Source organism: Centroberyx affinis, unplaced genomic scaffold (genome assembly GCF_046629955.1).
Source record: "Centroberyx affinis isolate AG114_WGS23_722 - 3 ecotype Tasmania unplaced genomic scaffold, CSIRO-AGI_Caff_v1 ptg002365l_1, whole genome shotgun sequence".
NCBI classification, from domain to species: Eukaryota; Metazoa; Chordata; class Actinopteri; order Beryciformes; family Berycidae; genus Centroberyx; species Centroberyx affinis.
In genome coordinates, this window is record NW_027280625.1 from 434,134 (window position 1) to 458,062 (window position 23,929).

Sequence of the window (23,929 nt, forward strand, 5' to 3'; positions counted from 1 at the left end):
GCGCACTTCTTCTTGTGAACTAACACTAGTATGCAAATGTGAACACAGTGATAACCGCAGATAAAATGGTTCATGGGGATCTTGTGTGCAGCAGCATTTTTTTAAGCCAAGGAAAGGCCGCCGGTGAATAAGCACATCTTAATGATGATTCATTCTGTATAATAAAAGAAAATCCCTCTGGCATCCAAACAAGAGGCTAGTCATGCAGCAATTAAGCTTAGTTAAAGGCAGCAAGCAGACTATGGGTGGTTAGTGAGGCATCTTCGTCAACATGGACATCCACATGCACGTACATGCACATCTTAGTGCACAATCACAACTGCACTCACTCACTCACTCGCACACATACACACGCACAATTCATTTGAGGTAAATGTGATCTTGGAAGACAAGCAGCAACAACCCACGGCTCCATCAGGGTGCCCGGGGTTGCATTGGTGGCCATCCTCAAACAAATAATGTGGTGTGACTGAAAAAAAGACAATCCAAAAGGTCATTTGTGACCTCTGGGACCGGTACTGTGCAGCATCTGTCACTAGCAAGCACAGCATGTCCATGTCAAATGGCAAAAGGTATGCGGTGCAGCCAGCCTGCCGTGCAATAAAGGCAGTAGGCCTATATACATAGCACACTGTAACGGGTTTATGCAGTTTTCTTGGCTTATCTGCAACGCATCCAACATGCCATATGTGACATGACTGGTTGAATGACTTCAAAGCCCAGTCACAGAAAAGTTAACATAATGCGGCTGCTTTAAAAAGCATCCAATATACGCTTACTATGGCCAAGACTGTAATATTGTAGAATAAATATCATTGAATTCACATTCTTAGCATCAATTTACATGAATTCCCAGACATTACAGAAAAATCATTAAATTATCTTTGATGCTATTAAAAAGTAAATGATACATTTTACTGCTTCAAAATTGCTTTTGCATTACATAATCTAAATTCAGATTTTAGCCCTCCATGAAGATGGGTCCCAGATTGCATTCCATCTATATGGTTAGTATTCAGCGCATCATACTATGGCAGTGTGGACTCTCATAATGTTCTTTTGGAAATGGTTTATGAGGTTGAGGCAATCCTCAGGGGGATCGCTGGCTGTGACTCGCCTCCACTTTTGAGTAAACATGTCATCTCCCCAGCCACCGTGGTTCCCACAACAAAGGTTAATGACATGAAGAAATTAAGGGAAATTGATAAAGGAAAATATGACTCCTGCTTCCCTCGTGTGGGCCTTGCAATGCTGAGAGAATCTGAATCAGACCCCACCTCGCTGTGGAACAAATCAATAGCATTCCATCGCTAACCAAATTCCTCTTTTTGAATGGCAAAATCCAATCTTCATGGACACACAAACAAATTGGATATCCTGGCAGCTGCATTAGAAAAAGAACACAGAAACACGAGGACGACATGGGACGCCCCTAAAAAATATAGCGTGAACATCACGTGTAGCATTGCATGTCTCATAAAATTTCATTCTGAATTCTCTCAAAGTGCAAATGAGGCAGAGTTCTGTAGTTAAATGTATTTCCCAGATCTCCTCTGCCTCTGCCTCTCTCGCCCTCTCTCCTCTCTCTCTCCTCTCTCTCTGGCTGTCTTTTTCTCACTCGTGCCGCAGCATATCTCCCCCCTACATCCAGCTAAACCAATCAGGGATTTGAGGGCCTCACTTCCAATCAATTACCACCCAAATCAGTGCAGAGCCCTTTGATATAGAATCATTTGTCAAATCACTGCAGATGGCTGAGGGCAGGTACCCCTGTGCCATAGGCCATATCCACGTGGAAATCTCTGCTCAGGGTGGGCTCTCCTGACGCTCCCCAACCCATTAATAGGAAGTCATTGTGTGCTTCAGGACTGCAGCCCGGCCGCCTGGTTCCCTAGATTGCTAATGTATAAGCATCTTAGCCCGACCAACGGATAATACCAAGTCCCAGAGTCCAGCCTAATGATTTGGACTCGGGGAGGCGCAATGTGACTTTCACAGGTCCGACTCAAGGTCTTCATATGAGCTACATAAGGCCTGAATAAACTGTAATTAAAGTCCACATGCTGAGCATAGTGGTTTCAAAGAATATCTAATGGTGTTAAAGCATTATTCCACTTAGTTTTAACATGGGGGTTATTCAGCACTTGACTGCCATTAAAACCAGAATACAAAGTAATCACCAAGATCAGATGCAGCTGGACGAGATTGTAGCGTTCAGATTTCAGGCCAGAAAAATAGCCTGAAATCTGACATTTATCATGGTGAGATCCTGCTACTATGATTTTAAGTTGACTGGGTCCAATGTTTTAGAACATAATTTCACCAATATTTTTTTTGATAGAAGAGAACAAAGTGGAGGAATACCATTTAGGAGAGATAATTCCTGTTTGGGAGACTGGATATACTTTTATTTTTAAATATTAATTCTCATGTAAACCAAGAATAGAAATGCAAAATGACAACAGACCAAGGACTGCTTTGTTGTCTTAAAAGCGGGATCTGTTGTTGGATCTATTCACAAACACCACAAACTCGTCCCAGCTGCATCCGATGTTGTTGAGCAGTTTATATTCTGGTTTTCATGGCGGTCAAGAGCCAAATAACCCCCATGTTAAAACTAAGTGGGATATCGCTTTAAGCTCTTACTGTAGAGCCTCTCACTGTATGTTGGGTTATTATAACAGCTTATGACAGCTTAGGTAACTAGAAACTGAATTTCCTGGCCAATCAGCAGGCTCTTGCACATAATTCTTCTCCATTAATGTAATACTGTGCTGTTACAGTACATTACCATAGCATGTTGTTAATGACCCAAAGAGAGGTTTTGAGGTCTTATTACTTTGTTTACAGTGGTGTATAGCCCAAAGATTGATACTGGATTGCCTAAGACACAGACCTCAAAAGTTTCACCTAACAGCGGCCCTGTCCTCAGGTGATTTGGCCTGTCAGAACTTGAATAAAATAATAAATAACTAAATACATAAAAAAATATATAAATAAAACTTCGGAATCCAAAAGCCCTAATTTATAGATGAGACATTAATCATAAAACGCTCAAGATTCATGGCTGTGGTCTAAGTTATAAAAGAGCTTCTTTTAATGATTTTATTCATGAGCAAAGTATTATTCAATGCCTTCATGATTCAGTGATGTATCCTGGTCTCTTATTTTTCCTCCCTACCATTATAAATCAGTGCAGTGCAGCGGGATGACACGGATGCTAGCCCTCAGTTCTTTGTGCAAGAAGAAGACAAGTTCTCTGTAGTGTTTGATACACATTCTTTTAGAATCGGTCCTCAGATCAACACAGCACAACTGTGTCTCCGGCAGACAGAACAAAGATCGCCCAAATAAGAAATGAAAAATAGATCTTGAAAAAAACTCCCAGAGAGCCAGTGACCGAAAGTGTAGTACTTCAAAGGGCCACAGTGGTCAGTTGTTATCTGGGATCACATTCTACCCCACCGCTGTATTTTAACAGCAATCAACACATTCATCAGCCAGCTGCGTTTGTAAGCCTTAATGGGTTTTCTCGTCTTGTTGCCTGTCCTGAAATTTCACAATTCAAATCCCCTATATATAAGCAACACAGATTGCTGGTGCTAATCAAGCAGCGTGGTGAATTCATATTAACATGTCAAGTATTTTCTCGGATGTTATCACCTCCTTGTTTTGCGCGCCGGAGAAGTTCTTAAATTTATAAACATAACTACATATCCACACATTGGTTAATTTAACCGCATATATGTGATGTCTTGTCAAGAATATCCCAGTATACAATGAGAAGTGTCTCCATGTGCCTCATTATCTTTCCTCCTGGTATTGCTGTTTATTCAGTATAGTTTGTGCTCCCATCGCCGAAACACTGCGTACACAACAGACGGTGTCACCTCCAATTTTGCACCCACGATCTTCGTGATTTTCTTTCACGACAGAGATTTCGTGATCTTTGAAGTGCATTGTATGGCTTCAGACAGGGAAAACCGAAAATGGAAAAAATAGGCGGCAATTGCATTAGTTTGAAAATCATTACGAGCGTATAAGCATTCTAGGCAAGAACATGCTGCATGGCTCAGGATATTTTTCTCTCCCTCTGCCCTTGCATATTTCACACTGGCATAGTCTTTGGAGATGTAAGTCATACTGAGAGAGTTTGACTCTGCATGCTAAAAAGGAATAAATACGGTAGAAAAAAAAACATAACCAGCAGATGACCTTATTATGCTCTGTGTGTACCATCCAGAAGCAATATTGCCTTTATTTGTCATTATTACCACCCGCCATTACTGTGAGTGGGAGGAATATCAATTTGACAAAGAGGGCCTATGACTAAATGTTAAGGAGCCCCCCTATCATGTGAGACACATTCCTACTGTTCTGAGTGGGCAGATATGGCTGTGTTTTACTACTTATGGATATTCAATGGGAGTGCACTGAGTGGGGCTTGCTGTAATAAGGCATTTACCAATGCAGAGTAGCACTGTGCACTGTGAGAACATATGTTAATGCACTTGGCTGTGGCCAGTGAAACAGCAAGAGGTTTGGAAAAAGAAGCACATGGGACTGGCCTCCTGGAGCACACATTTGCCTTCTACAAAGATATTAATATGACGGGTGCTCAGTGGTGGGAGAGGGGGAGAGAGAGAGGGGGTGGGGGGTGACTTTGGCAGCGAGGAGAAGTTTGTTTTGGTGATAGTGATGGACCCCAATTGGGCGAGGCAGGCTGGGGAAGAGAGACAAGTTCTGTACTCCGCGGCTTTTGAATTACATCAATGGCACACTTTTAACTGACTGAGCTGCCAGAAAAACTGACATCAACATATTTGGGGAAGATATGCACGGATACATCAATGTTTCAGTAAGACTGTACCACTGTCTTCGCCAGGATGACGGTCTGTGCGCTTTCTCAGGAGTTGACAGTTACATATTGGTACAAGTTGCCAAAGTCGAAAAAAAAAAAAAAAAATATATAAAAAATACTGTGCTGTAGATAGATGATATCACAGGCTGTCAAAATATGAAAACATCTGACACCCCTGCCCCACCCATTATTTAAATTCACATTTGGCAGCCTTGTTGTATAGCATTAGTCTACAAATGCTTCACCATAGCCAACATGGACAGCGCTTTGCAGCTAAAGATGGTAACTACCTCTCTTGCATGGCTCTTGCATTCATATGGATTACCTGAGAAAATATTCATGAAGTAGGCATCGGCCTCACCGGAGATGGTGGAAGAAGTAGTATCTCTTCCTGAATAGTGAGGATGTTGACTGTTAATATTTTATCGGTAGCGGCAGCGGTCAGAGCAGTCCTTCTGTTCAGACTGCATTGAATGCTACTGGTATCACACAACAACTTATGCTTTTCTTCCTGTATATAACATCTTCTTCCTTAGTTGCCCTTCTTAAACAATCAGGTATATTGGCTTTTTTTTACTGTCTGTTACTTTACTTTTATTGCCATTTCATTGGGAGAAATAAACACATGACCTTGCCTGGGTGCTGTGGGCTTTTACGACCTGCATCATATCTACTTGTTTTATCCAAGGTAGAGAGCAAATGACTGAAAAACCCCACAAAATACTGCACAAAATGGTGCTCATTTGTAATATTAAAAGCCTGCCGACAAGTACACTATCTTACACTTGCTAGTGTCACTCAGTACACTTAAAAATCACTTATGAGGCGTGAGGAGTAAGAAGGGGGAATGTGTTGCTGATGCTGAAATTGAAGAGATGCAACAGTGGTAATTAGTCTGACTCTCCTGGTATTTTAGTGAAAAAAAAATAAAAGCTGTGAGCTGCCTGGTGTCTGAGAAGCATATTCCCTTTTTCTGATCAGACATGGTTAGGAATGGCTAGTGTGATCACAGAGTGAGTTTGTAAAGTGGAATTACACAGAAAAAAAAACATGGAATGCTTTAATTCATGTGATTGACTAAGTGATTCTAATAAGATTAAGAAGATTTTTTGTTCCTACCCCTAACCCTAACATCAGCATTTAAACTTGCAAGCTACACTGCAAGCTATTTGCTGCAACAAAGTTGCAATGTTATAATTGATGTAGTGATAAGCATGTTTCTGATGCACAGTAATGAATATGCAGTTAGGTTTATGATAAAGATGATGCTTTATGATAAAAATGAAAAATGAAAAAAATTGTATTATCTCTTGTCATACTTAATGCTGCACAGATGACTGGAACAGCAGCAGATGCAATAGTTTCGAAGTGAGACCTGTCAACAGCTCAGCGGAGATGGCTATTATTTTTAGAGACATTAATAAAGTATTATCACTACTTGTTCTGACATTCTCATTGAAATTTAGAACAAGGGAGCAGTCACTTTGGAGTGTTAATGTTTCACAAGCTTCTTTGTGAAGTCCTTGTGAGCGTGATCATATGCGAAGTGATGATTCCAGCCGCGGTTCCAGATGGGTGACAGTGACTATATTTTGACACCCATAAGAGATATACTGAATGACATTAGAGCCGACCATATGGCTGCCAACTGTGTGTTTAAAGTTAAGTCGAACGCAACTCCCAGTTTTCAGGAGATCATATTCATGAATGCGCTGAGAATCATTAATCAGTGTCATCATTGTGTGTCTTGTTTGCCAGTGGGTGACAGTGATGAGTGATCCTGGCTCTGTGCTTCACCACCAGGCCCTCATACGGTGTGACGCTGCACATCACAATCTATGGACAATGCCTCTGCCACTCTCAATGAAGAAAACTGTCAGGCCTTTCAGCGCGAGAGAGATCAAACGGATTAGCAGTTCAAACATTACTAGGGAATGTTGATAAAACCCAAGGTTCGACACAGCAATAGGCTTTCCTCCCCCTTCGCTCTCTTTCCCACCACATTTCCTCTCTTACACACACTTAGCGGCCACTTTATTAGGCGCACCTCCCCGTATATGCAGCTCGCTCCTCCAGACAATGAGTCACGTCTCTGTGACTCAGTATGCAGACAGACTGGCCGAGCAGACAGGGTTGAGAGGTTCAGTTACTGTTCAGCTGAACCAGTGGTCTCCAACCATGTGTCTCTGAGAGCCATGTGTACGCAGATTTTCATTCCAACCCAACGGTACACCAGCTTATTTCACTCTCTGGGTGGTGTGCTAATCAGAGAAACTACTGGACTAAACTTAAGAATGGGCAAGACGTGTTTGCTTGTCATAATCACCAAAACTGGATGATTGAAGAGAAAATGTTGCCTGGTTTGAGCAATCCCGACTTCTGTTGCAACATGCTGGGAGGATCAGAATCTGATGTAAACAGCATGAATCCATGGATCCATCCTGTCTGGCATTAACAGTACAGCCTGGTGATGGTGGTGTAATGCTGTGGGGAATGTCTTCCTGGCACACATTAGGCCTCTTAATACCAACTGAGCATTGTTGAATGCCACAGCGTACTTACACATTGTTGCTGGCCAGGTGCATCCCTTCATGGCCACAGTGTACCGCTTTTTCAAATGGATACTTAATGTGCCAGCGTCTCAAGATGGTTCCAGGAACATGACAGTGACTTTAGTTTACTGCGATGGTCTGCACAGTCCCCAGATCTCAACCCAATAAAACACCTTTGGGATGAGGTGAAACAGGATGTTCGCAGCATGAATGTGCCACGGAAAAACTGCCGAAACAGCGTAATGCTGTCAAATCAGTATAGACCGAGATCCCTGTGGAACTTCTCCAGCACCTTGTTGAATTCATGCCTCAGAAAATTCAGGCAGTTCTGAAGGCAAGAGAGAGTACCCTACCCGGTACTACCTAGGTGTACCTAATAAAATGGCCAATGAGTGTATTTACAATACTGGTAAAAGGCTACGCTTCAGTCAGTGACCTACGGCTGAAATATCCTTTCCCTTCCTTGGCTTTTTAGCACAGACACCATGACATCTTGAATTTGCATAGTAGTAAAGATCAATGTAGCTCTCAGAGCCTGGTGTGACACTTATTCAAAACAGCTCCCCTTTTTTCCCTAGTGTAGTCTGGAGCAAAAGGGGGTGAGCAGGCAGTGACTGATGTGGGTAAAAAAAGCCAGACACTTCCTCAGCCGAAGTCTACCTCAAAGAGCATTTTGTTGCATATCTTCACTTGGTAACTACCTGCAACCCTCTTCACATCAGCACTGAATCAAGTTCTGTTTGATGTCAGTCGAGATGTGAAACAAGTAACGGAAGGCTAAAAAAGCACATCTCTAAAACCAGCAACCGGCGATTTTTTTCCCCCATCTTCATCTTTTAGCTCACATGAATGATTTTGGTAAGAGATGATTATTAAGTTAGATGTCACTGCATTATGAAGGATGTCCTTCAAGCCGCGCCTGATTTCAAGGGACAGCTTGACAAAACTCACTTTGAATTTGGTTGAAAGCATGTCTAATTGAATTTTGATACGTAATTAAATCAAGCAATAAATCAGCCCAGATCCCACTGCAACCGACAATTCAACACTCCTGAGCACCACAAGCTAATTATGATGAAGTTATTATCTCAGCCGAAGGGAGTACTGTGAATGGCTCCTTCTGAATCATGTAGAATCTTTTCAGCTAGAATGTGCTCAACCTTGAGGAAAGGGCACCTCTCATAGTTAGAATCCAGAAGATCTTATAAATGTCATTTGCTCAGTTGTTAACGCATCCATGTTGCAGCATTGTCCCACTTTACAGCAGGTCGTTACTCAAAGCGGCCATAGTAGTTAAATGTTTTTGCTTCACTTGTATAATGACAGAAACACACTGATGCGCCAAACTAGAAATTACCTGATGTGTTGCAACTGAGCAATTACAGCTGGGACTAATTTCTATCAATAATCCCTTGATGTGTAGGAAGAAGCTATATTGATTTAACATGGATTTAGTGCATCATCCTCATCATCTGGTTCCCAGTCTCATCTGGTTAATCAATTACATCCCCTGCGATTTAAGTGTGCTTTAGATGCCGTGCACCGTGCATGTAATCTCATGGCATAAGGTATTAGAAAAAGTCTAATTATAACTTTCCAGCTATGTGTCATACCGTATTCTTTTAATACCTTTCTTAAGCAGACAAATTGGCATGGCGGTAAGAAGGGGCGTCGCATTTTGAATCAGGCCACAACAAAAAGTAGAAGTTCGTTAATGTCTGTCACAACATCCTTGTAAATAAATAAGCATAAGTGAATAAACTGTTTTAATGATCAGCCTACTTTAAGCTGAGAGCCTTTTACAAATACATGTAGGAGGGAGAAAAGCATAACTCCCCAACTCCCCAGACAACCATACTAGATCTAGCCGGTATGGTTTTCGTAAATGAATCCTCTGCAACAATTACCGGAGTAGCCTCCTTCTGCATAATTTGATGAGCAAAGAGAACATTGATGAACTTTTTTAATTATTACGCCGCTTGGGACTCTGACACAAGCGGCACGGCGAGGGAGGGGGGTCCACCGCCGCAGCTGCTAGGGAGCGCTTTTTTTTTCCCTCCCTTTCTTTCCTTTCCTCTTCCTACCTCCCCTTTTTAATTCACCCAATTTGTCGGTCCAAATGAAACAGCGAAAGGTTAGAGTGTGGAGTAATTAACAGCAGCTAGCCTAATGAAATCAGGAGGGGCCGGTACACTGGGAGGATCAATAACTCACTAAGAGTGTAGCAAGAAGGGGGATTGTCCAGGGGAAACACACATATACAGACCACTTAATAATAATAAGCTGATGAAAAGGCAACATGTTGTCCACTTGTAAATCAAAATTGGTTCGAACACACTGTGACATTATTGCTCTCTAGTAATTGTGTTAAAGGAAAGTTCCTCCATGTGCACACTCAAGAAGTATATAGGATTTACACCACTGTGTAGTTTGCTGAGAGGGTTTCCCTTTATTGAATGCCAATACGCACGTCAATGCACTTTGGACAACTGAACACCAATGCGGAGGGAAATGGGGGGATTGTATTTATCTAAGACTACACTTAAGTGTATTGAAGACTTTATTAGCCCCTTTCGATGAGGAGGTGTTTGTTTGCATCCGTTTTATCGCGCTGTCTAAGAAGATGCTGCGTTCGACAGAAATATAAGGGATGTAAACTTGAACTCATTAACGTCTCCTGTGCCCGGGCGCATGAGCATATATGAGTCTGTGTGTGTGTGTGTGTGTGTGTGTGTGTGTGTGTGCATGTGACACCGCCACCTGACAGCGCTGTCGTTTTCTTCCCATTCATACATTCAGCCGGCTCCGTCTCGTCTGTAGGGCTAACCACTTGATAGCAGGCCACATGCTTTTTTTCCCCCCCACCTTCCTCTAAACAGCTGAAGTCTGTGGCACTGCACTGACATTTTTGGAATAGCGAGCAGCCCTGACAAGTCCTGCTTGACCATTATTTTCACAGACTTCACGCAGGGAGACTAGTTGAATTGAACAGCAGCACACTATGGCGAGCCTCACCAATGAACCCCGAGTCAGAGTCACAACAAATGTGAAATAAGCAGCGGGGCCCAGCTGGAGAGACCGGGGCTAGCTAGCATGCTCTCCTGTCTCTTGCTCTGTTCCCCCCCCCCCCCCCCGTCTTCAAAGGTATTTACACTGCGAAATAAACTGTTATGTGGGAGGCTGTGGAGTCGGGAGCGGCAGATCTCATTAGTGTTAAACTATTAGGAGCATGAGGGCCCCCGAGACAAGGGGTTTTAAGGCTTTGAGTGTAGCTTGAAGTTATCACATCACACACCCTTTAAAATTATTTTTCACAAACTACAGAGAGGCGACTCATCGCTGGTGGAGATAACTGCGCAGTGAAGCTTTGCGTTGGGGTGCTGCCCCATCGCTGAAGGTTCGGGGAGGTCAGCTTCCATTAAGCCAATATTTATTGTGATTAAAAAATGGTAAAATGTTAGGTATCATCAGTAGATCTTTGTTGACATCTGACCGAGGATGGTGGCCCTTGTGAAGCCGGTTTTAATTGCTCAGAATGAGAACAACGAATTTCGAGCGCATTGTTGTTCCTTAGCATGTGTTGAGGCTGCAAGCAGCGTGAACGCCAGCCACAGGACATCCAAAGATTGTCTCTGAGCTGAGATAATGGGCTGACCATGTCCGCTGTCGCCTCCTCATCACCGGTGACGTGTCCACAGATGAAATTCTGGACAACATCACTCATCAGGAGGCGGCTTTGCTCGCGTGTTCCGCCTTTTCTGCTTCGACACCACTGATGCTGCAGCTAGCAATCAGCCAGCTCAAATTGGCCACCAGCAGCACGGCAATCCTGTTGCTCATGGTGTGCATGAAGTGCAGAGCCTGCTTCAGCTGTATAATTTATCATAGAAATATATAATATAATGCAACCCAGTAGTTTTTGTCAAATGTCAAACACTGGATTTGCGATGTGATGATTCACAGGAAAGTCTGAAATGTTTAATGGTAATATACAGTAATACCTCTAAGTCCCCTGTGGCCCAGCAAGGGTCATGGAATATGAATAAATCTTGATGTATTTGCGTTAATCTTTTATACTGTACAGTTGTATGCGTGCATACGGAAGAGCAGGATAGCTTTATTGGCCAATGCACGCCAAGTAATTGGAATTTCTCTTTTGGAATATCCTAGATACACACACAATGTTGCTCATTGTCTTGCTCTTGCACACTGCGGTTTTGGTTTGCACCGTAGATGTAATATTAGCAACCCTCCAGTCACCTACTCACAGCTGGAATACACTCTTACCTACCTCCTGTCAGCGCCTTTTGATTATTATCCAGTCCCTCTACCTCTGTGCCAACCTGCCACCCCATAGCTCATACCTTCATTGGAGAAGAAGGGTTGTTGCAGCACTTCAACTTGTCTCCACTTCATACTGGCACTGAGCGCTGTGGAACTCAAGACTATGAGTCAGTATGCATTCCCTTTACAAGTTGCAGCAATATCAAACACAATTATTTATATATTGTTTCGAAACATGCAATGCAATGCTACATGTATGTTGCTATCACTCATATCTACATATTTATTCGTTGTACCGCCGCTGTGTCTCAAGGTTGGAATAAATTTGGATACAGAGACAGAGCACAATAAGGTCTGGTGTTTTTAATCAATTATTTATCCAATATTTTAATGATCAGAGAGCCTGGAGTGATCAAAGGCTCAGTTCGAGCCCCTCTGCCTTTGCTCGCTAAGACATCCCTCTGTACTTTGATGTGGTTCACCAACAAATGCACTTATCTTGAGCATAACTCTCTCACAGGCGTGCATGTGGGTACTTTGAAACCACTGGTTTGAGAGGCGTACATACAGAGAGGAGAGGGTCAGTGAGCACACCCTGCAGAGAGATCCATCACACATTTATGGTCTCCAGCAATCAGCTGTACAACCACTGTTGTGTATGTCATCTACGTATGAGACGACCACAGGTCACCTTCCCAGATCTCCGCATGTACATTATCATATATTTAATTGGTTGGCAAGGTCTGTAACTTGAAGTATGTGTCATGAGATGTTGAATAAAACATTACTTTGAGGAGGGAGAACTGTCTGATGGCAGCCTCAAGTAAAATTTAGCTTTAAATGACCAGTCAGGGTATGCAAATGAGCAACTCTTCAAACAGATCTGACAATTGTTATCCTGCTCAAATATGCAACACAAAAATAAATAAATAAATAAACACTAACCTTTTTCTAACCTTGGATTGCATGTATTTCAAAGAACAAAAGCGCATTCATACTGATATTTTAGATTCTCTTCCAAAAGTCAATCTGATAAGATCATGTTACAGCATTTGGGTCTGGTGCCTACCAGTTCAGGTTATAATGTCAGTCAAATGTAGACTCAGGTGCATGAATTGTACTTTTATGACAAGCTTATGAGATTTATTTAGACATCCATCTGTCTGCATGTTTCTACATGTACACAACTCTTTGCATACTGCAGTAAGTGCCTCACATTAGATGGAAATCAGTCAGATAACATTAGTCACTGATTGTATTTTCCAGTTTTGCCCATTACTTCAAACATTCCCCAAGTCATATTTATCCAATACTAAGTAAGTATACTGACCAAGCCTGTGAGACTGTACTAAAAGGACATTATATACGATAAATATGTTAAATGTGCTTTTGCGGTAGAACAAATATGATGACCCCATAATGCATAAATGCATTACTACACCAACAAGGACCACAGTGGAAATGAGTCTGTGGACTTTCTGTGTTATCCTTGATTTTTTTAAGATATAGGCCTACATTTAACTCAAATTATTGTTTGTTTTTGTGTGTTTTTAAAAGATGTCAAATAAACTAAGCTAAACTAAAATAAGCATGCACTCTTAAATTATGTGAAGATTAGGTTCCTCCATCACAAATTATTGACAATAGCACAAATTGGACATGTCATGTTCACCTGTTTGTCATGTGAAAAGGTTAACAGATAAGTTTACGCAACTAAAACAATTTGGTTAAGGTTAGGGTAAGGTTTTTTGACAGTTCAGATAGTGTCAGATAAGCTGTCAGTCATGAAAAGTAAACCAAAATGACTTTCAAATACTACCTTGTGATTGTTCAATATATTTTGCACTCATTATATTGTACTACGTGGCGAACTACATTCATTTGGCACCTATAGGACAAAACAAACCATTAACAGAGACACACAGTGTCACAGATGTGAAGCACCAATACTGTTAAGCAGTACTGCAGACCAACCAGTGGTTCTCAGCATCGTGTGTGCCATGCCTCCTAACGGCCACTAGGGGCAGACAGGCTAACCGTGAGTGAGTGAATGAGTGAATAAGTACTTTCTGGATCCGTGATGTGCTTTGCATCTAAAATAAGAGTATTTACAAATAACACTACCCAGGTCTAAGCTCAGCAGCAGGCGGTTATTTGTCAAAACTTGTGAGACAGTACTTTTTTTTGTTGTCCATACTCTCTTTTTGATGAATAGCTTGGGATGCGCTGCTCTATCACTCAGTCAGCAGCAGCATCCCTTGGTGAACAATTATGGCGGGATAATCTGTTGACATGAACTCGTTTCCTGTTCATTGTTTTACCGTTCCACCCCAGCAGTCCTCTCTGCTTCTCCCCTGTCTAAGTGGCTCCTCACCGCCAGATTTCTTCTATTTTCTTTGCAAATCAAGTCATGTAGTCAGATTATTATACACAGTACAAAGAAAACAAAATTGGTGATTAAAAATTAAATACTCTTATCTCTCTGTGAGTTATCTCAGTCCCCAGAGAGAGGATGCTGTTTTGCAGGCTTGCGGGTGCCTTTTGTTCCCAATTTAGAAGCTTGTCGCTGTTTATTGTTAATTTTTGATGCTTCATTTGATATTCCGTTCACTTCTCCCTCTGACATGCACAAAAAACATCTTCATCAAAGTGTCAGTTGCGCGGTTTGTGTTGTCAGGATGTCAGGTTTGCCCTATTCTTTACATTTCTGGGGAGAGGGTGTGTATTCTGCAGCCCACTGAAAAGAGCTGTGCAACCTCTTTGCCTGGGAGTAAGAAATCAATATGGATCCTAAATCTTAATTCCAACTGAGAGAAGGCTTTAAACCCCTGAAATCTATGAGGTTGTCAATTGTGAACTCTGACTGACTTAAAGATGCCTGGAAAGTTCCCAGTGCAGTTTCCATTGTTGGTTCCGCATATCCATTTCCATCGTAAATCCTCTGTAGAGTTGCAGTCAGGCACTGTGACGTGGAATGACTGTTCTTCTGTCCTTGCAGGAGGCCTGTCAACTTGGCAAGATAACCTCTGTGAATGTAAGTCTCATCCACTATTGGTATTCATCACCCGCTCCACGCTCTGCTCCTCCTTGCATGTGTGCTTCCATAAGCATCAAAAAGAGCATCATATTGTGCAATTTGTCATCCCATAACTGTACTCTAGATCAATGAGCCTGGTTATGAATCTGCCTATCACCCCCATAAACTGTGCAACAAGGAATATAAATGTCGCTGTTGTCATGTAAAAACCTTGTAACTCCAATTTTGGTGAGTTTCCTGTTTTAACTTCAATTGAAGGATTCCATGGTTATTTATGCGTTAAAGCCTTAAAACCCTTCCAAACCCCATTGGATCAACTCAGAAATACATGGTTGTCAAGCTAAAAACAAGGCTGTTCTCCTTTGTGCCTGAAAAGTTGACATTTTGGATACACAAGGTTTCCACCTGACAGCAATGATATAGTGGATGATCTATTCAGGGTTTTAATGGCTGTGTTGCAATACACATTTATTTTTCTGTAAAATTGCTTTTTCAGCGCATTTCTGTCATAACCGCATTTTTGCATGAATATCCCTCAAAAGTTGTTGGTTATTTTGTTTTTAAGGTGTCAGATATTCCATTGTTCACCTCAAATGGATCAGTCATTTACTGTGATAAAAGGGAAATCTTCTTCTCAATTTCCACAATTTCTTCTCAAGAGCATCAGGCGATATGATTTCAAAGTCAAAAGTTTCCTCTCATCCCAGGAAAGTCTGCTCTCTATTATCCACGCTGGAGCAAAAGCAGCAGTAATTTAAAGTTGTGCCGAGATGCAGTGACATGGAAATACTCTTATTTCAAAATGCCCGGCATTGTTCCGTGTTTGATGGCACCGCCTGACTTAGCCCAGTGGCACAAAAGACACAGTACATGACCCTTTTTCACTTTCAGGAGGTCAGACCCCATAACGGCAAATGAAATTGTGTGCTGACATCTGACCTTTACACCCTGTCCTTCTGCCTTTATGCTGTTTGCAGTTTCTCTTTTCTACCTTGCTATTCACGCTTGCACACAGCCATATTCAGAGTTCACTAGTCTTTGGCCCATATAGACGGTAAAGCAATCAAAATTGTTTTGTTGTCATGGTGAGAAAAAAAAAAAGTTCTGCCTGCCCTTTGCACAATAAAACACTATTCAGACGTTTTGGTTTTGTGTTGATAACGGATGATGTACTGTGAAATTGTGCACAACTCAGCTTGTGTCTGCTGCTTGTTGATATGTAAGACGTGTTGTCAATGTGGAGCATGGTTAATAGAATTAAGATGCCCCCTCTGTCACCCTGCTCTGCCAGGACAGTGGAACAGAACAAATGCTTTTACAATTCACGGCCCACAAAGGTCATCGCAGCAGATGACTCAGTAACAACAGATGACATAGATACAAATTCACTTGATTTGCCAAGCATGACCCAGTAACTTCTCCACCCACTTGTTAGAATCACCTCCTCCTTGCATGTTCCCGCTATCGCACCATCTCACACGCTGCGGCGCATCACCTCGCACATCATAGGGCGTGCTGGGACATTGTGTACAACAGGCAAACACTCGCAAAATAAACCCTTTTAGCAGATTGTTGTGGATGTTACACACTCTTGACATCAACCAGCACGGAGACATTTGGGACAGCCTTTTTGGGATACACACCTAGCCATTGTTTATTTATTTATTTAATTCCCCCCCTCCTTGTCAGACATGTGAGACATGACAGATCACCATTTCCTCTGAACGGATTTATGCAGGTCTAGGTGTGCCCGCGAGCTGATCCTTATCTGAAATGGCAGAGCCAATCTCCCCTGATCCACTCCTAAGTGGTCCCTGTTTATCACTCAAAGTGAGGCGCTTGTCAGCCGAGCTCTTCTCCATGCAACGTCGACTTCTTGCTCTTTCCAGAACTGGTTGTTGTTACATGGAAAGAGTAGTATCTGGAAGAAAAAAATTTATAAATAATACGGGAACTCGCAGAGCTGTGGTTTACCGCAAGACGAGGTGGCAGCCACTTGGCCTCGCTTCCTCTACATCTAAATATAACGGACTTCTAATCCGGTAACCCGTGAATCCAGCCCCATCTGCCTATTGTCTGGGTGGTTACCAGAGGGAGGGTTTTGGATAGGCTGGCTTGTTCCACGGTACAAAACTTGGCATGCATCTCTCCTGTCCATTTTTATCTCTGTGTACATACTTCTCAAGGCAGTGTTTTATCTGGCCGAACAGGCTTTGTTTGGTCTTGATATCTCTTACCGCAGCTTGTCTTTGCTTTATGGATTTCTGGCAGCTTCTTTAAATAAGTGATAATGCCTAGCAAAACACTCACCTTGACTCCTCGGCGAATGTTTGTTTTTGTTTGTCGTGTTTGTCTTTCAACATTAATGTTTTATTCAAAACATTATTCATTATCACAGAGAGCAAAACATTTATTTATTTAAGACCCATTAATGACATTTAATTGTAATTAATATTGTAGACGATCCAAACGACTTAGTATTGAGTGCTTGGTGAAATCAAATTAGGCTTTTTCTTAACATCTGGCACCAAGTTGAATGGGTTTGAATAAACATCAGACTAGACAACGAACACACTCCCTCATGCAAAATGATTATGTCCTAATTGTCACGGACAGCTGTTTGTTCTAATAGATTCTGGATGGCATTGTTGGAGCAAGTTTCCAATAAATTAGAATCATGTGGAGAGGAGGCAAGCTTTCTGTAGCGCTGCCAACCCTCTGTAAGTGGGCTCTTTCTTTCTCTGGAACCTGGACTTTGCTTTTGCTCGCATCCTCCACTAATTTGAGAAACAGCTGCCAAAGCTGTTTGAGAACAAGTAGACTGCTGGACTACTTGAAAGCGCGGGCAAACATGGCACGCGGAACGGCACGATTTTGAAGTGCCAACAAGGTATTCGTCTCTTCTCCTCTGGTCTTAGGAAATGAACAAAAAACGAAAAAGAAAAATCTTCTCGTCCCATTCAGAACTTTAGAGAGACACGCAGTCGCTTGGCAGCCGAACGTGACGCGCCGCTCGCAGTAGGAAATGAGGGATTAATTTCAAGGAGTCGCGTATCATATCTTTTCATGTGGTTGAGAAATCATTGCAGCGTCTGTGAGCATATAGCACAATTGTTTCTATTTTCCTAATAGAACAATCATAAGCAAAGCGAGAGAAGGCTTTTGTGTGTGAGTTGGTAGAGTAGTAGGTTCTGCGTGTGTGTTTCTATTTGTTTCTTTGACTGCATGCCCTTTTTCTCTCTTTCTCTCTTTATTTCTCCCATCTATCTTTTCCTTACTAGCATACACACACACGCGCGCGCGCACACACACACACAGTGATTTGTGGCCTCAGGATCTAGACATGAATCAAGTAAATAGAATATTTAGCTAGCTGTTTCAACATCACAGCATTGAAAAGCACTCAGTAGTTCTTTCAGGGCGCTAATTGTGTGGATTTAGGTTAGTCAACCCTCTCTGATAGCTTTTAAATGAACTGGTAAGCTGTTTGTGCACTTCTTTTTTGGCAGTTTGTCCTTCATTAGTGCCAGTCTTTTTCTTTTTTTTTTATTCTTCCTCCCTTCTATATTTCTGTAGCCTTATTTAGCCTTATCAAAGAACAATAAGTGCTTTATCGATGTACCACAGTGGCTAAGGAAAAATATGTTCACAGAGAGACATCACCTCCTCCTGAGCTTAAAAGAGCATGTGTTAATGATGTTTTTATGTTTTTAATTCAGGGCTTGCATATTGCTTTTGTTGCTATAGAGATGAAGAAAATCAAGATAGTCATTTGCACTCCAGTTGTATTTGCTCGTGGAAAAACCTTCCCTTATCAGTCTGAATAATGGCACGAATAAAATCGACCGCAATAACAGAAGCTGTGGGCGTAATTAGGTTTTATGTGTTTTATCCCCCAATACAATATGATGCGGTGTTACACGGAGAATCATGCAAAGACGTGAATCTGAGCGAAAGAATGAAGTAATCACAGCCACAGTTTTCACGGCTACCTTCTTAAGGCCAAGTTTGATCTGCTCACTCCTCTTTTTTCTCTTTGTCCAACTCCCCGGCAAAGGCATGAAACACAAAAGGCTAAAAATGAAATTGGTGATGTCCACAGATTACCCAGTGTGCCTCGTAATGGGACTCATTGTGCCTCTCTTGTTTGCTTTCATAAAGAACAGCTAATATGTTGTAGGCAGACGCCACCATATGAGTGTTTTCTCTTTTACCTCCAACGAAACTGTGCGCCCGACAAAAAAAAAAAAAAGGTTGCAACATGAGCTCCCGGAAGCCTCCAGAGAAATCAAAGAGGCCCATGTCTCTCCGAGGGAAGATGTACACACTCTTATGATCCCCAAGACTTTACAAATCAAAGTCTCTACCTCCACACACCCCTCCCCTTTCCTTTTGTGTCTAAATTGGGCGAGAGGGGAAACTAGGACATAGTTCAACCTGTTAATACCCATCCCATCTATTATCGGGACGGGAGACTGGAAGTCTCAATTATAAATCTTACAAACAGTTTATTATCCAGAAACTAATTCACTAGACTCAACATACCAGAAATCATTTTTAGGTTATGAGGGCACTGTATCAATTAGTCCCATTAGTGACAGGATGCAATTTTGGCATATTTCCCCACTGAAATCAGGTAAAGATGATGGAGCGCTGCAACCACAACACTTGGTATAATTAAGCAAGGATTTCCCTGGTAAGCGCTGTCTCACAGTCAGACTGAGGAGATGGACAACTTGCTCCGCCAGCCAGAAGTAACCACTCATTCACCCAGAGACTTGTCTTGTTGTCTTGACTCACGATGATATTTATTATCATTGTCTGTCAGCGGCGGTGTGCGGAGACTCTCTCTGGGTCAGGGTGAATATCTGGAAAGGACAGTTCCTCAAATATACTTTGGTGGGTCAAGGCGCATGCACCCATGGGAAGACAGGGGAAGACAAAATGATTTGAAATGCCTATTTTTGGTTGCCAAGAAATATGTTGGGGTTTTTTTTAGCATTACTTTGATAAGAAAGTAACGTTTTGACTGAGAAGGTGTAGAGGTCCATAAAGTCAGGTTTTGAATGAACAATTGAATTCTAAACGCTAAACCTGTTTAACCCTGCACGTTTAATTCAGTGTCCCAAATGAGTCTGCACCAAACTGCCACCAAACTGCTTGACCTGGACTGGGTTTGAGTCTCCAGACAGCCTCAATGAGCCATGGGCCTTTTTGCAAAAACAACAGACCTTTAGGCAAAATTCAACCAGTGAATTTGGCTTTCAGACTGATCCTTTGATTGCCTCCTGCCTCTCTTGGTTTGCCCCCAACTACCTCAGCACACACACAACGTCTCTGTGCATGCCAGTTAATGTGCAAAGTAGTATTGTATACTTTTTTGAGAATTTCAAATAGGGTTGGACTGATATATTGGTTTGCTGATATTCTGGGCCATTGTTGTCCTTTTAATAAAAATTGGATATTGGTCAGTCAACTGTTATGATGGAGGAGAGGATATGATTTAAAAAACAAGTGGAAATGCACACCAGTATTAAATGTTGCCGCACACTCATAGCCACGATTATACAATTTAATATCATTTTTATATAATAATATAAAATGATATATATATCATTTTATATTATTTATAGATGTTCATAGGATCATAAAATTGGTTACATCGGAGCTATGAGTGTGATCCGATGTATTTCAGGATATGATTTTTCTCAACAGCTTCAGGTGTATCAGTGTGTAAAACCTGCAGTGAACCTGCCTCAACCTGCCTTTAGGAGCTGCTAACCCACCTTAAAGAATTTCATTAGTATGGGCTTCAGTGGAAAGTTTTAGTATCCTATAGTGTGAATAGGATACTATGCCTATAGTGTTGCAGAGGCTTTTCCACCTTGCCCAGAAACAGTGAATACTTGAAATCTTTGGGCAAGAAAATTGTCAAATTTTAAGATGTTGAATATCTGCAAAAAAATCGGCTATTGGCAGCTTCCATCCAATAATTTTGGTATCGGTACTGGCCTTCAAATATCCATATCAGTCGAACCCTAATTTCAAATGGTTCGCTCATACCTTGACTAGATCAATTTAGCACTGGGAGACCTTTGTGTGAATGGAAAATTAGGTAACAGAGCGCCTGTTGTTTGTTGTTGTTGCTCCAGACCCAGCGCCGTGTGACGTTCCACCTCCCAGACGGCTCCCAGGAGAGCTGCAGTGACAGCGGCCTGGGAGACCCGGAGCCCAGCAGCACGGCCAGCACCACCCAGCCTCTCCCCCTGGGCTTCCCCCAGGAGGAGTACTACGAGCAGACCTCGCCTAACAGCCGCACCGAGGGAGATGGAAACTCAGACCCCGAATCCAGTGAGTACTGACTCTGGCTAAGTTTAGACAGCAGGTGACTCAGTTTTGTTTTTCAAATGTAATCTTAGAAACTGACTGTCCAATATTTCTCATTTCCAAGTGACCAGATCAGATTTGTGTGTTTGAGTGTAATTTGTTATCATTACAGCATGGGTTGTCATAGTAACGAAGCAGGTGTGCGCATACTGATTAAGGGCACATTTTCTTATTCTGACTGCTTTTATGATGCCATCAACAGTTGAGGATTGTGGTATTTGCCATGTTGTTGAGGAGGAATAAAACTTCTATTATTCTCTTGATGGCTCTCCTCAATATTTGTTGTTCTCTGTTTTTCTTGTCGCAACGTGACGTCAACAGAAAAAAAGCACATGAAATCTGATCTGAGTGATCAGACTGAGTTGCATTTTCATAGATGCAATTTGATCCACATTTCAAATCACCTACAGATGTGGTTCCATGTGATTTTTTTGCTGTTTAGGCAAAAAAAAATACAATCAGACATGCAAAAAAATCAGATTTGAGCTGCCTGTCTGAACATAGCATTAAGACGGGTGGTGAATCTATTGCCATGGGATTGCAGGATGAGCGTAAGGATGTGACCGTGTTTATTACTGACACAGTGATTCGACAAGGCTGAATTCTGTTTATGTTGTCCAGCGCTAAATTGTCCAACCTAATGGGAATCATACCTCTGAAGTCGGACCTCTATTGCTGAATTTATGCAAATGATTCATAAGACAGTTGTCACTGCAGACGGGTAATGGCTTACTGCCCAGTGATGTTCTCCATAACAAGGTCCATTGAAGGCAGGGATGCACAACTGTTCTACTTATACAACAGATTTTTAAATCAAATCACCAGCTGAGGGGGAAAAAAGGAGAGATGCTTGCTTTAGACACTCAATAGAAGTCCCTGAATTTTCCACCGGTGGTAGTTTAGATCTGAAGCCTGTGCGCCAGCAGCATGCCAATGACGCCGCTGAAATGATCTTGCTCCATCTCAGCATGAACAAGGCTATTCCAAGTCCCCTATCTCTGCTGTGTCCTTGTCACATGAACCCCCCCCCCCCCCCCCACTGAAAGCTGGATATTCCGGTCCTGGTGCAGCAGATTTGATTTCCAGGGGTAACTCTGCATCCCGTAATGCAGACAATGGATTGAGGATTAGATCAGCACAGACCTTCCCCTCCTCCTGCGGCCCGTGTGTATCATTGTTTGCGGATGCGTTAGCCGTTGCATGGAGTTTCCTGTCAAAATGCAACATACTTTTTTCTTCCCTATCCAACAGAGAGATCATGGAACGCGGGGTAGAAATAGATTGCTTTGCATACACCTACGTGCGGTATAGCCATTGTGTCACGGCTGTAAGTGAGACAACAGTCCTTGGTGCATCTGCCTCCCCAGCAGCTGCGCTGACAGGTCTGGGGCCGGGGTGTCAGTGTGAGTGTGATTGTGAATGCATTTGTTCGACATTAGACAAGATGGGTGACATCCTGGCGATGGCCTCCACCGCAATTTACATGCGACGGCCCGTCCCACTTGGGTTTTTTTCTGTTTTTGATAAGAGGATGTTGCAAGTTCCGACAAGAGATCTGCTTTGCATGATGGCCTTTTTTGCGGGGATCAGCTGACCTCTTTAGTCCGACACACACACACACACACACACACACACAGGCACACACATCCACACATGCAGGCGCATACCCAAACACACCCACAAACACATACACATACATCTAATGATCAAACCCCTCCTTCCCAGCTGTTCTCTGCAATATCTGCGCCCCGATGATAACCGTGATTCATACGTGTGATTCATTCATATACAGAGGCAATTGCTCATCATCTCATTAATATTCAATGACATAAACATCTCATACTTCATGAACTGGCCTACTCAAATACTGCGCTTATTACCGACTTTCCCTCTGGGGTAATATTTGTTGAAGTACATTAGTTTTAGATAGAAGGCCATGCTAATGTAGTAAATGCATATGTATATCTATAAATTGCTGCATTAAAATCATAGCCAACTTAAAAGCTGAGAGTTTAATATTAGAGGTGGAATATTACACTATTCATTTTAGCCATTTGACCACAAAGCTGCTCATAATGCTCCGTTATAGCCTTATCACACCAAATGTAATTTGGTGTGATAAGTCAATGTAATTCTCACTGCTGTTAAAGAATAGGAGGGCTAGATCATGGCGGATGGTCATGTAAACACTGTATCAGAAGTAATTTGACTGATTTTACATGCATGGAATTTTTTTCACTATGAACCATATGCGGAGCTGCAGTGTTCAGCTTTCAGATTCGTTACTGCACTGGCAGAGCCATAGAAGCGGACAGCGAGGAAGATTTGTATAATTTTCAGAGGTAAATTCAGAAGGGACTGCACCTTCTCGCCAAAAAAAAATCAAGAAAGTCCTTTCATTTTCTTTTGATGCTGCTGATTTTTATCCACACACATAGAGCACATAAACACACGTGTGCACACACACACACACACACACACACACACACACACGTGCGATTTTGAAGACGGAGTGGAAGTCTTCTGACTCATCCTGCTCCATTTTCTCCTTCCAGAAGTTTAAAGATAAACTCTGACTCGCTCGCTGCTCGGTTCAAACGGAGCGATGGATCCTCTGCGTGTTGACCGTCTCAGAGATGAGTGCGTCGGTGACAGAGGGGGGCCTAAGATGGATTAGATATGGTTTTATCAATGAGCGCCAGGCTGGCATGGCGGTGGCAATCTCTTATCATGTCGTCTCAATTTGTAAAGCAGCAAGAACAAGGGAACGAGGGAAGAGGGGGAAGGAGATGGGATGACTCAAAGTGA

The 23,929-nt window shown here is 42.3% G+C and overlaps 1 protein-coding gene across 1 annotated transcript in view; it reads left to right on the top strand.

Moving 5' to 3' along the window:
• pcdh11 (protocadherin 11) overlaps positions 1 to 23,929 on the top strand; it is a 111,412-nt gene that overhangs the window by 49,578 nt on the left and 37,905 nt on the right. Inside the window, exon 3 of the mRNA XM_071533454.1 lies at positions 20,887 to 21,089. Coding sequence (XP_071389555.1) covers positions 20,887 to 21,089 — 203 coding nt within the window. The remainder of the gene's footprint in view (positions 1 to 20,886; positions 21,090 to 23,929) is intronic.